At 38.4% G+C, this 12,992-nt stretch overlaps 1 protein-coding gene across 1 annotated transcript; it reads left to right on the top strand.

The window, feature by feature from the left end:
• Positions 1-1,101: 1,101 nt before the first annotated feature.
• Positions 1,102-12,709, top strand: tnfaip1 (tumor necrosis factor, alpha-induced protein 1 (endothelial)). The gene is made up of 7 exons (XM_036561161.1): positions 1,102-1,308; positions 3,812-4,164; positions 4,502-4,671; positions 6,244-6,327; positions 6,448-6,500; positions 6,655-6,850; positions 9,180-12,709. Exons 2-7 carry the CDS (start codon positions 3,924-3,926, stop codon positions 9,396-9,398), a joined length of 963 nt encoding a protein of 320 aa, XP_036417054.1. The 5' UTR covers positions 1,102-1,308; positions 3,812-3,923; the 3' UTR covers positions 9,399-12,709.
• Positions 12,710-12,992: the final 283 nt, after the last annotated feature.

The raw sequence follows: 12,992 nt of genomic DNA, 5'->3' as shown, positions 1-12,992 counted from the left end.
CGCCAACGGACAGCGCTGACCTTCCAGAGCAGATAAAAGTGGCCATGACATCTGACGGCAAGTTCCACACGTTAAAGTAACGTTAGAAAAGTGTCACCGTCAGTGAGAAATCTCATGTAATAACGACGATGCAGCAGAAAATAATGCTTTATTTTCGCTAATTAAAACATTAAATGCCTAATATAATTATATATTTCAAAATACAAGTCCCCTGAAAACCGTACTCCCGCTCCATTCTAGTGGAAAAAAGCCACAGTACGGCAAAGTATTACACACTATTTGCACACTATTTAACCCCTTAGTTAACTATACCTTATTCATGAGACATCAGTATAAAATGGAGAACATTTAATACAGGGCCGGCGTGCTCTGGAGGGTGATTTTTATTTTGAGAATCATTCATTTAAATATTCTTCAGATTAGGGTAATCTTTTTCTGTGGTTACTGGAACATTTTGGGTGGAAATTAGATTAGTAGGAGTCAGGAAAATGGTGTGTGCTCCACACACTGAAAAGAAATATGAGACTGAATGTTGCTTTTGTTTGATAAAAAAATGAAATAGCCATTAAGATTGAAGGGCTCAGATTTCGTCTGAATGGTTGAATAAAGCCTCCTTTCCCATCTGCGTTCCTTATACTGGCAGCACTATAATGACTTACTATCTCATAATAATGAGAATTTTTTTCTCATAACAGTGAGATACTAATTATAATTATTATTATCTCTGTTATTATGTACTGTATGACCTTTTTTTCTTTAAGTGGCGGAAACGGGCTTCCATAGGATTCACATGGTTACCAGATCAGCCAGAAAATCAAGGCAAGGAAGTTTTATTTAGATGCACCGCTTATTGGTGCGTTGCATGTCTACAAGTACGTAATTGTGTACATATCTGATTACATCATGGCTGAATTTCTAATGGGCCCCTTACACCTAATCAAGTACATTACATTATAAAGGCCATTCAATAACGGGCTTCCACACTTAGTTAGAACACTACATGTCCAATAGGGAGCAATTTGGGATCCAGCCCACTACTTTCCTCGCAAGAACTACAGTGGTTAAGGAGTGTCCAGTGGGTGGCAGTAGGGCGACTTTGAGTGATTCTACTTTCATTCTCGCTCAGCAAAATACAGGAGAAGAGAAAGAGCACTGACGGAGTTAACCTAGCTAACCACACCGACGGGTTTACTGTCTACAACCTCGACATCAACTTAGCGAGCTCCGTTTCATATTTACGCGCTGGTCTTTCGGTCACCTCTAACGGACATGTGAAGTGGAGACGCTGTGTTACTGAACAGTTCTGAGGTAATGTTAGTGCCGACGAGGGGCGGGAGTTAGCTTACTGGTGCTAAAGCCTGTGGCTAAGTAGGTTAGAGACAGCTAACAGCTTAGTAACCAGAGTCAGAGTCAGAGTCTGAGTCCACTGATGTAGAAAAATGTTCAGCACAGCGTGAGTTACTCGCTCAGAAGTCTTCTAATACTTTCTCTTTTGTTACACACTTGTCAGTCCGAAACTGTCTATGTTGAGAGAAATTCATCTTTATTAGTCCGATTAAACTTTTAGTTTTTATTTGTTTTGACACAGAATTGAAAGGGTCTCTAGCTAATCTCGGTGGTCACAAGCCGGACAGAGAGAAGGACGAGCTGTTGTTACAAGCTGGAGAGCTCCCTGTTCAACTTACGGTCGGTGTTATTCACAGTCGGTGTTCAGCTTTAGAGGAGTTTATGTTAAAGCTAACTTCAGCTAACTCTGTTCACGAAATGCAGGAGTTTCTACCAAGCGCTCCTTGTCGATTTGGCTCCGGTTTGTAGGTTTGCTCGTGGTGTGTTTTATGCAGGTTCTGAGTTTGAAACGCAGTGTTTCTGGATAGCCCTGTTGAATATGGGCGTTTGCAGTGGCGCAACTAGGATCTTTACGGCTCCAGTGCAAAAATATTTTGCCCCAGCCCTCCAGTGTGACAGTTTCCTGGTTAAAAAAAAAGTTTCTGTGGGTTCCTGTTGGTGTCCAATAGTTAGCAATGGTGTTTTGTGTTTTCCTGATGGGTTGACATCACAGTGAAAAGTGAAAAAAAGGAGGGGGGGGGGTCAATCTCAACCACTGAAAGGGCCATATTAAAAAAGCTATGTTTTATTTTCATTTTTAAATAACATATACGTTTTGGTATAACCCGAACTGGCCATTGTTTATTCATATTGCACCAAAACGTCAACACCAAAATATAGGCACTTGTAGTTGACCTTGAATAATTACATGAAATATTAATAATATTAAATAAAAAGTGCTTATATTGGTTGAACTGCAGCTGAAACGCAGATAGCGTGTTTGGTAATATGACTAAGGTGAAACTGTGTAGATTTATGGTGGGTGTATCCGTTGTCCCATTTATGGTTGTTGGTGGGGGGGGCATATTATGTTGCAGTGCATGCTGGGGATTGTAGTGCAGCGGATTTTGAAATGGTTTGATATTAATAAAAAAAACAAAATTTCGCGGGTCGTATGGGATTGTCCCGCGGGCCTTGGGTTATGGGGTGTGAAGGTTCCTAATGGTTTAGCAGGTGTGCTGGAACTGATTACAGATGCATTTGAAGGTTTCCCAGTGGGATCTAAAGGTGTCCAACAGGAGATTAGTGATCTCTAATGGTAACCATTAAGCCAATTTCATGTCTACTGGTCTCTTTTTAGCAGAGTTGTCTTAAGTGACTAAATGAATGACAATGTAATGCTTGCTTACTCACTACCACAACCAAGTTGGTGCTCTAGTGTAGGCTAATGGTTGAGGTACAGTGCTGTGCAATAGTCAGAGATCACACTTAATTTATTTCATTTCCAGTCAAACATTCAGTATAGGCCATTTAGTACAATGTAATTTATAAAATATATAGAGACAATGAGACTCTTAATAACTGCAAGACCTGGTAGAGCACCAAAACTGTTACGTCATATAAACAGCACTTAAAGCTTTTGTCTTTGAGAGAGAGGAGTAAATCAAGCTCCACTTTTACTTCAGATCTGAAAAAAATCCACAGGTATTTCTGTCCATCCTTCCACTGTGAGAAAACAAGTCAACACTATGGATCTAAAAGAATGTGTATCTGGAAGCTTTTACTGAAAAAAGGAAATGGACGAAAAAAGGAACATTTTCAAATCAAGCAAGCTGCTGGATGGAGGGTGCAGGGTGGTCATTGTCTTTTGCGCAGTACTGTGTATTATTAAGTTATTGTACCTTATTTCTTTATTATGTTAATCCAGGATAACGTGGTCCCAATTTCTGCTTTTTAGACATGTTTGTTTGTCGGCATCAACATTGGAATCTGGAGATATGAAGATGATAAATATCAGATATTGGCGTCGGTCCACAATTCAAATTACTAGTTTTAGCAGAATTGATGGCTAGACGTTATCTATGATAACATTCTGCTCCACAAAATAGCCACATCCAGCACTGCATTTAGAAATCCACTATAGAAAGTTCGTTTTGGTGTGATTATTAAAAAAAAAAAAGAAAACGGAACAAAATAGGCCAGTCAAAGCGGCTGTGTAAGGTTTGTAAGACATTCTTTCTTGTGATTAACCTGGTAAGTGTCATCATATCAATGATTATGTATATAAATTTTATTATTGCTGCCAGCGATCAAGTTTAGGTTCTGTGTAAAATTGCAGGAACTTTCGATTTCTGGATGGTAGTTGTTGTGTATGGGTATCTGATCATACTGCAGTGATCTGTGGACAGTAAGAATGGATTAATGTACTGCGCCATATTTCCTTTCAGGGGTCAATAAAGTAAATCTTTCTGTGTATTTCTTTTAGATATGTGAAGGAGTGGAGTTTGCTTGCTTTGGCAGCTTCCCCAGAAGCATTCACCACGGCGGGGGACATCAAGCCAACTGTGTGCAGGGTGGTCATCTATCTCCAGAGGGACATGTCGGGAGAGAGCTGCCTGCACCAACATTCACCTCAGGTCACTCCCATTGTTTCACTTTCTCCAGTGGCCTGCCCCAAGACCAAGACATACAGCCAGCGTGGTGCTGTGGGAAGCAAGTATGTGCGGCTCAACGTGGGTGGAGTCCTGTACTATTCCACCGTGCAGGTGCTGACACGGCAGGACAGCCTGCTGAAGTCAATGTTCAGCGGCAAGATGGAAGTTTTCACAGACAAGGAAGGTGAATGCCGGAGAATGCTGGTGAACAGAAGTTCATTTGAATTAGGGCTGTAATTCATGGGATTAAATTTACAACACTAAAAGAAACAATTTAGTGCATCATGAAATCTCAGATTTTGCCTGATTTTGATTATTTTGATATGAGTTGCAATCATTCCAGATGTAACTTGATGTTTACCCAGTCCTGCAATATACAGTACATTAGGAGTTTTTATTTTTTAATTTTTATTATTTGCATTTGAAAATAGCACAAGAATTTAATTTTGGCCATTGATGCATTTTACACCCCTAGTTTTAATGTAGGTGTTTGTGGTCTGAAAGTGTTTTGTTCTCCTCAGGTTGGATTTTGATAGACCGCTGTGGGAAGCACTTTGGGTCAATACTCGGCTACTTGAGGGACGGAAATCTGACCTTGCCCAAGAGCAGGCAGGGTATCATGGAGCTTTTGGCAGAGGCCAAGTACTATCATATCCAGGGATTGATAGACTTGTGTCAGCATGCCCTTCAGGTCAGTGAAGCCTTTTTGTTTTTAAATACAGTGATTGTACTTGGTTATAACATTATTAAATGTAAGACTATGTAGGTGTGTCAGTTCCATACAAACGTTAACACTAATATTAATAACACTTTTTAATTTGCACGCTTAATGTATTTCTGTGATTAGTGCAAATGATGTATTTTTCTCCTGTGAAACTATATACTGTCGTGAAAATAAATATAATCGGTGGTCTCACTGCTGCCTATATCAGTTTTAACCTGGCGTCTTTGTCAGTACTGTAAAGGATGATGCCTTTTTGCCACAGTAGGTTGCACTACAGCCTACCAGCTGCTTTGTGTGTGTTCTGTGAGGAGAATAAACCCCACAAAAGACTGAGAAAAGAAACCATAATCACTGGCAAAAGAGGTTGAACACAGAAGTTAGACTTGAATAACATCTTTTACTTGAATATTAAACACTGATGACCAAAATGCACTTCTCTAAGATACAGCAGTTTCTTCAGACTGTATTTCAGTATGGTTTAAGCAAGCTAAATGACCGCAAACTGCTTCTCTGTGAATTTACACACATCGGGGAACCTGAACAATGAGTCTGTCCTCCTCCTCGCCCAGCTTCTTGTTAGAATATTTCTCAGTACTCATCTATTAGGTAAATATTAGATGAATCATTAGGGTAACTGCAACTAGGCATTCTTTAAAACTAAGAGAAAGCAAATTCAGCCTGGACAACTTTGTTAGTTACATGTTGTAGCTAACTTTTTCGCAAGTGCTGCTTATTCTCCTGCAGTCTCCTTCACGCTCACTCCTTTGCACTTCCCTGACCTGAGCCGTGTTAATGTAGCATGTGTTAATGTAATGTAGCTGGTTTTGTCTCTAAGAAAAATGAATGGTGTTTTCGAAACTCGCCGCTGTCGCATCCTGTTTTAAACAAAACTGTTCCAAAGCCAATGTGCTTTTCTGTATGTAAGTTTTTCCTCCGAATGTTTCCATATTTGCTGAAATACATCATTAAGGAGCTGAAATATGAATATTGCAACGTGCAAGCTAACCCTGCTATGCACTGAATTGACATCATAAGACTGTGAGCCTCGTCAAAATACCCCACACACATCAGTAAGCTTTGTTAAACATGGTAATTAAGTTCCTGTAGGCTGCAGCTTGCGTAAGAAGTGGTATTATATTATAGTGAGGAGGTTTAATAGTAAATTGTAGTCTGTAGAAAATGTGTCAGGTTTGGAACATTTTTGTTTACTGCAGGACACGAAAGCCATGATTTTCGAAAACGCCATTGATTTTTCACATGGAGAAAACCTGCATGAACTCTGTGATTTCTGAGGTCTATTTTGTGCAGTGTTTGAGCTCATGTGGTCATTCTTTCTTATTTCAGCTAGCCTGGGGTGTCTCATTCAATGTTTGACACAGGGTACCTTGAGTAGGTTATGACTATCATTAAATGAATCTTAAATGCTTGTCTTGTATGTTGGACTGTGCTGAAAATAAATGTGTCCTCAGTTGTAGTTTTCTTATGATTTTGGGACTGACATAAGTGACAAGCTTTCTTGCTGTTTTCTCATTTTCACAGGATAATCAACAGAAGGCTCTGTGTGTTATCCCCATCATCACCTCCCCAAAAGAAGAGGAGAGATTAATACAGGGTTGTACGCGGGTGAGGTTTTACTCACGTTGATCTCTAAAATAATACAGTAATTAATGTATTTTTTTTTATTTGACAAGCAGAATGAAACCTTAATGCATCACTGTTTTCTGTTGATGTTCTTTGTATTAGCCTGTAGTGAAGCTACTCTACAATCGAGGCAACAACAAGTATTCCTATACCAGGTAAGTTTGAGTAATGGGAAGCATTTAAGTGTTTTGAGTACTGATTCAAGTGTGACATCTATTTATGTTTACTGGACTATGATATCCAGTTTTCTTCATTTAGACTTTGTTTCGCCCAGTTTGAACTGTTGATTTATATTCTGTTTTATGAAAGCAACTCTGATGACAACTTGCTGAAGAACATCGAGCTGTTTGAGAAGCTATCCCTGAGCTACAATGGACGTGTGCTCTTCATGAAGGACGTAATTGGAGACGAGATCTGTTGCTGGTCTTTCTACGGACAGGGCCGCAAATTAGCAGAAGTTTGCTGCACATCCATTGTTTATGCTACTGAGAAAAAACAGACCAAGGTATGTACCATATGACTTTGCACTTGGAGTTATTCATCCTCTTAAAGCTCCAAGTTTTCTTAGCTTTGTGATTCCCAAACTGTCATACATAGGTAATGTTATGTACAGTGAAGTTAGCAAATGTTAATGTCAAGCTCAGGAGTTTGACTTTTTGCAAAAATATAATTAGCAAAAATGTATAGAGTATAGAAATAACTACAGCGCTTTCAACTTCTGTTTATCAATGAAATCATGTAACTAGTGTGATGCTTAAAATGTCACCGTGTTATCTAAGCAGTATCAAGTGCTTAATTTGTGCTATATACAGCTTAATAAACACAGATGACGAATGAACATCTGTCCATAAAAACAGCTGTTGCACCACAGTTAGGTTCCCATCATGTATAAAAAGCTAATACTGTGTTTTGAATGTCTGAATGTATGAAGTCAGCTATGAGTCAGTCAGTAAACATTGCATGACTCCCTGCATCTTTTTTCAGCTGTGTGCAGATGTTCTTGCTTTTTATTATTTTTATAAATATGTAAACACACAGTGTCATTTACAAACTCAGTGAGTTACATAATAAGACTTTATCGTTTTAAAATGACAAAAACTGAGCTGACAAATGTTAACCAAATATAAACTTTATAAAATTATTACAGTAATTATTGTGTCTGCAAAATCCAGCATCCTCAACAGAAAGCAGTTTGTTATCCAAGCCAATTGCATAATTTTTGTAGCCATACCGGGCTCTGTCATTTGTGAATGTTTCTGCCACTTAAAAAAAAAATAAAAAAAATCTGTGGCTATAGAAGGTATCAGAATGTTGAATGAGTCTGTACTGACAGGCACAGGAGAGCAAAAGAAAAAAAAAACAGCATTTTTTTAAGCACTGTTTCTATTTTTCATTACCATAAAAAATATCATTAGATTTTGGCACTTTGTTCCAGCGCATCTTAACTATTGATTGTCCATTTTTTAATTGGATTATGTAAAGCATTAAAAAAGGGTATGAGTCAAGAGGTTAAGAGTGGAAAATGTCAAGTTAACAATTACACGCAAACGTGACTTTTTGGAAATTGAGGCTATATGAAAATCCTATCCATCATTTACTGGCATAGATTGCTGTTTTTTTATTTTTGTGAAAGAAATATTTTACAGATGTTAAAGTTAAGATAATAAGAATGGTAATGGACTAGGACTGTGCTAGAATCGTCACAATTATCATATTAATTTGTGCCAATTGCAATTATTTTGATCTGATTCCAGTTATTTTCCACAGTGGTTGTCTTTTACAATTATATGTTTATGTTGCAATAAACGAATTCAGAAACCACATTCATGGGACAAAAGTCATGGGTCTTATGAAAACAACAAAAGTCATATTTTCTGACTTGTTGCTATATCACCTTAGGGCAGCTGTAAATAATGTTTGTTAACACTTTTAGAGGGCAGCGGTGAGTAATATTGTTTTCTTTGAGCTTGTTGGGTCGAGGAAGCTAAACAGCCAATTGGTCCACTGTAGGCTTGTACTGTAATGGTTACATACAATGAACAAACAGTGGACCCATTGATATTTCTGCCAGTTTGATAAACTGTGACTAACTTCCTAAATGTTAATCGGAAATCATTTACCTTTGGTAAAAGCCACTGGAGGTTTAGGAGTCGTGTGACTTTTCTCAAAATCAGTGCATGGACAAAAAGTTAAGAAGCTTGTGCTTCAAGCAGAGGCGGTCTATACGGAGCCTGGCCTCTTCCTATGCCCCCGTCATATCAAAAACATGACAGCAAAACGCCAGAGGGCACCCGTGAGCGCGTCCTCAGTGAATGGGGGTGAATGGAGCTAAACGGCTAAAAACGAAAAGCAAAAATAGTTTCTAATAGTTTTAGTTTTAGAAAGTAGAAGGATGTATTTCACTAAAAAAGCATAGAAACCTTACCCATATATTTCCTTTTTTCTACAGCAAACATGTTTTGGGCAGCAGGATGCTAGTGCTGATTGCTTGGAAACAGCTCATTGGCTGTTCTCGCTCACAGACATCATGAACATACATGAGGCGCCGTTTTAAACTCCTGTACTTCAAGTTCAGGAAATGATTGTATTCTTTTGCCTTAAAAATGTATAAGCATTTATAAACTATGATTTTGCTCAAATGCTCCATCTTAACCCATTCATTTTGGACTTGCTCGGGAGCACCCTCTATTGTTTGAGAAACCTGGAAGGCATTACAGAGTGGTAATTCACCTTTCTACAAGTTCTCTGCTTCAAGCCTCTCTCCCTTCCAGAGGCCAAATGTTAACAGCATCAAAACTTCCCTTGCACAGCTCTCATTTGCTGGTCTGTTTCAGGTTGAGTTTCCCGAAGCACGGATCTACGAGGAGACGCTGAACGCACTGCTTTATGAGACACTTCCAGTCCCAGACAATTCTTTACTGGAGGCCACACGCCGTCGTGCCCACTGCTGCTCTAACAGCGAGGAGGACGAGGGCGTGGAGCTGAGGGAGCGCGTCCGGCGCATACACATCAAGAGATACAGCACCTACGACGACAGACCGCTTGGACATTAGCTATGCTGAGGACTGAGTTGTACTTGCTCTTCCAGATATCTTCTCCACTTGTGCCTCTATTTTTCGTCCGGCTGTGGGCGAGAGCTCGCACTGTGTACTAGGCACTCACATTGTGCTCTGTACAGAGCGCTTTTAGGGTACACTGTGGAGTGTGAGGTATGCAGAGAAAGAATAATTATATTCTTTATCCAGAACCACGCTGTAGAAAAGTTGAAAGTTACGCGTACTGTGTGCACCATGATTGCATGTGTTTTGGGCAGCGGTATCATGTCTGTTGCTGATGCTTCATGGGATTCTTTATTTCTGGATGTCGCTCATTTAAATTCCACTTAACCCCCTAACCAGTCAGGACCTTCTGCCTTGTCTAGATTTCTATTGTGCGCTCGTATAACTTAAGAATAACTCAGCCAGTTTGCATATTTTTCTATGCAGTTGCTGAATATCACACCTGTAGGTAGAGCTGAATGATGAATCATTTTTAAAACAAGACCTCAATTTGGAAGAGTTCCATGTTCAAAACGCAAGAGCTGCAATTTTAATTACAGCCTATATTAGCAACACAGTTGTTTGAAGTTTTAAGTGGGGAAATTTAACCTTATAACATGGATCTTGTGGACTTTGTAGATGATAAGGTTCATTGTGCATCATTTGAACTGTTCAAGCAAAATGAAGTTTCGAAACCTGTAGGGCTGTAAGATTAATCATTTTCATATCAAAATCAAGAGTGCAATTTTCAAATCACAGAAGCTGTAATTTGTAATTAAATCCTACATTATTCAACATCGTCTTTATAGCTTGTGAGTTTGGAAATTTTACCTGATAATGCAGAGCTTGACAGCCTCAGGCCTGGAAAAAAATGAATGCATTGGTCTTCCTCAGTGGAAGGAAAGGCTGGAGCTTAATTTATAAAAAATAATCACATTTAAACCACAACCGCAATATTGATCAGAAAAATTGTAATTCGATATTTTCCCCAAATTGTTCAGGTCTGCCTGACATCACATAAGGTAACAGTATCAGTTACACATGAGAATAAGACACATGTAGTCAGTATTATTTTATGCAGAGGCACAAGTCATGATTTGTTCGAGCTGAATCCAGTACATGGCGATGCAGAGAGCTTGTGTTTCATACTGTTTTTAAACTGCTTCAAGCACAAGAATTCCAAAAGAAGTAAAACATTCTAGACTGTCTCGCTTTTTACTACCATCACTACCTGTTAATGACCGGTTAGGCCAGTCGAAAGCAACCAAACGCCTGTGTACAGTTTGCTGTGTACATGACAACACAGTTGGCAGTCTGACACACTTCGTGCAGCTTGGCCAAATTAACAAGACTGGACTTTATTTTATAGGAAATAATCACACTTTAAATAACATTCACAATATTGGATCAGAAATAAAACACAATTCTGTATCACAATTCCCCAAATTGTTCAGCTCTTCCTTTAGGATGTGATGAGCCTCAGATTTTAAACGGTTAACTGCAGGAGCCCTAGACTTATTATTCAGTTATTAATCTTAAGACATTTTTCAGTGATTAGTATGTAAGTTAAGAGTGCGGGACTAACGTGTGGGCTCACGTACAGGTCCTTAGGCTTTAAGGGGTTAACTCGAATTCTGAAAGTGGTGAATTGTATGGGTGTTTGAAAAGTGGGGGGGTGCACACCTACCAATTTTCTGACGACAATTACTCAAGCGTACTGAACAGTGTGGAAGTGTGAGCTTTCGCCCACGGTCAAACGTCTGTGAGAAATACCACACTACTGGCAATTCTCTTCTTAGACACTATTTAACCACTGTTTAAATCACTGCCACATCACGGTTACGTGCTTGCTCAGTGGACTCGTGTTATCCTGACAATCTGGTTGAAAGACTTAAAAACAGTTTCGGTATTCACTGTGGGGGAAAAAGCGAAATGCAGTCACTTCATTTAGTTGTTTAGTGAAAAAAGCACCAGCTGTAGACACTGTCATGATCATGTACATTGAAATTTTACCTCCTTTAAAACGTTTTGAAACTGTACAGACACTATCTCAACGGACACTATATGAAATTAATATTTAAAGAAGTACAACAGGATACCACTGATTTAAAAACCAGGGGTCTGTCTCACAAAGCAGGTTCAGAGTTGTTAAATTTCAGATTCACAAAGCCTAACAAATCGAACAGCGGTTAGTTTTACGAAGGCCGTTAACAATTTTCTCTGATAACCCAGGCTTATTTAACAAATAGAAAATCTGTGTAAATGTGTAGAAAGTAAATTGTTTAAATCACTAAAAAAGAAGCCACTGCATTAGTGCTTGTTGCATTAATAATTGCGATATGTTCTTAATATCTATAGTTGCATGCAAAAGTTTGAACACCTCTGGTCCAACTACTTGTTTTGTTGATTTTCTAAGTGAAAATAAGTTAACAAACTGAAATTTGACCTTTTCTGCAGATTTTTTGTGCACAAACTCAAAATATAAATGTGCCATAACTTTTGCACAGAACTTTTGCATTTTATGTTTTATTTCTTTTACAATATGATAAATTCAGAAAACCAAAAGTAATAGTGCATTTAAATGTGCAGAAATGTATTCTTTGTGGAGGATGTGTTATTTTCACTTAGAAATTCAATAAAACGTGATTTGGCCCGGGGCTCTGAAACGTTTGCACACGACTGCCTCAGTATGGCTTCATTAATAGCATGAATATCCTTCATGTGATTGAAGCCACAAACATTATGAAGAAAAAAGCGACCCCATCAGCACGTCAGGAACTCGGCCCCGTTTGGTCCATCAGCTGTTGACGAAAATCCTGAACTTCACCAGCCCTGGAGTGAAATCCAGGATTGGATCAAATTCAACTTAGCTGGCTAAGCTAGAAATCCTGCTTTGTGAAAAGGCCCCAGATTTGGTTCGAAATTTGTTAACTGATCCTTCAATGTGACGCAGAGCAAAGTTCACTGATTCTCATTTTTACACTTTATTTATTTACCTCAATATTTTAATGTTGAAACCTTTTTTTAATAGAGACTAATTGAGAGTCTTTCATAAGAATGTTGTTAAAGAATTCATAGCACCTTGAGTTTTCCTGATTCACATTTTAAGAGGCCTTAAGGCACATTCAAGCCTTCTTGTGTATTTGGAAAATGCAGAACAGTGTGAACCAGATGGAAAATTAGGAGGTCTGGAGTGAAAAAGGCAGCCAGAATGTGATTTTGCCTTCACTAGTTATATCTTTATAACTCTTGGTAAATGCAGTGTATTTTGTTAATTGATTTATTTTATCATGCCTTTCATACTCTTCATAAAATCCTTTATTTAACAGCACTATTTGTGCCTTTTCTTTTCTATTAGCTGCTCTAACATTTCTCTTAACATACTGAACTTGTTAAAGAGATAAAAATTTTGAATATATATACGTGTGTGTGTTCGTCTGTATCTGCATCCCTACAGTTTCCTTTTAATGAACTGCTGTTTGCATTTTAATACACCATTTAAGCTTCACCATTTGGTCTATTTAGTCTGTTTAATATTGTATAGTTTAAATGATGTTAATAATTAAAACATTGTATAACCCACTTAGCTATTTATAACAGCATGGGTTT

This window comes from Colossoma macropomum, unplaced genomic scaffold (genome assembly GCF_904425465.1).
Source record: "Colossoma macropomum unplaced genomic scaffold, Colossoma_macropomum, whole genome shotgun sequence".
In the NCBI taxonomy this organism is placed as follows: Eukaryota; Metazoa; Chordata; class Actinopteri; order Characiformes; family Serrasalmidae; genus Colossoma; species Colossoma macropomum.
This window is presented reverse-complemented; position numbering and strand designations above follow the sequence as displayed.

Bases quoted from the DNA above. Each gene is read 5' to 3' on its own strand.
- tnfaip1 (XM_036561161.1), top strand. From the start codon at position 3,924: ATGTCGGGAGAGAGCTGCCTGCACCAACATTCACCTCAGGTCACTCCC. The intron at 6,328-6,447 runs GTGAGGTTTTAC...TCTTTGTATTAG, and splicing joins TAATACAGGGTTGTACGCGG to CCTGTAGTGAAGCTACTCTA. The intron at 6,501-6,654 runs GTAAGTTTGAGT...GTTTTATGAAAG, and splicing joins AACAAGTATTCCTATACCAG to CAACTCTGATGACAACTTGC.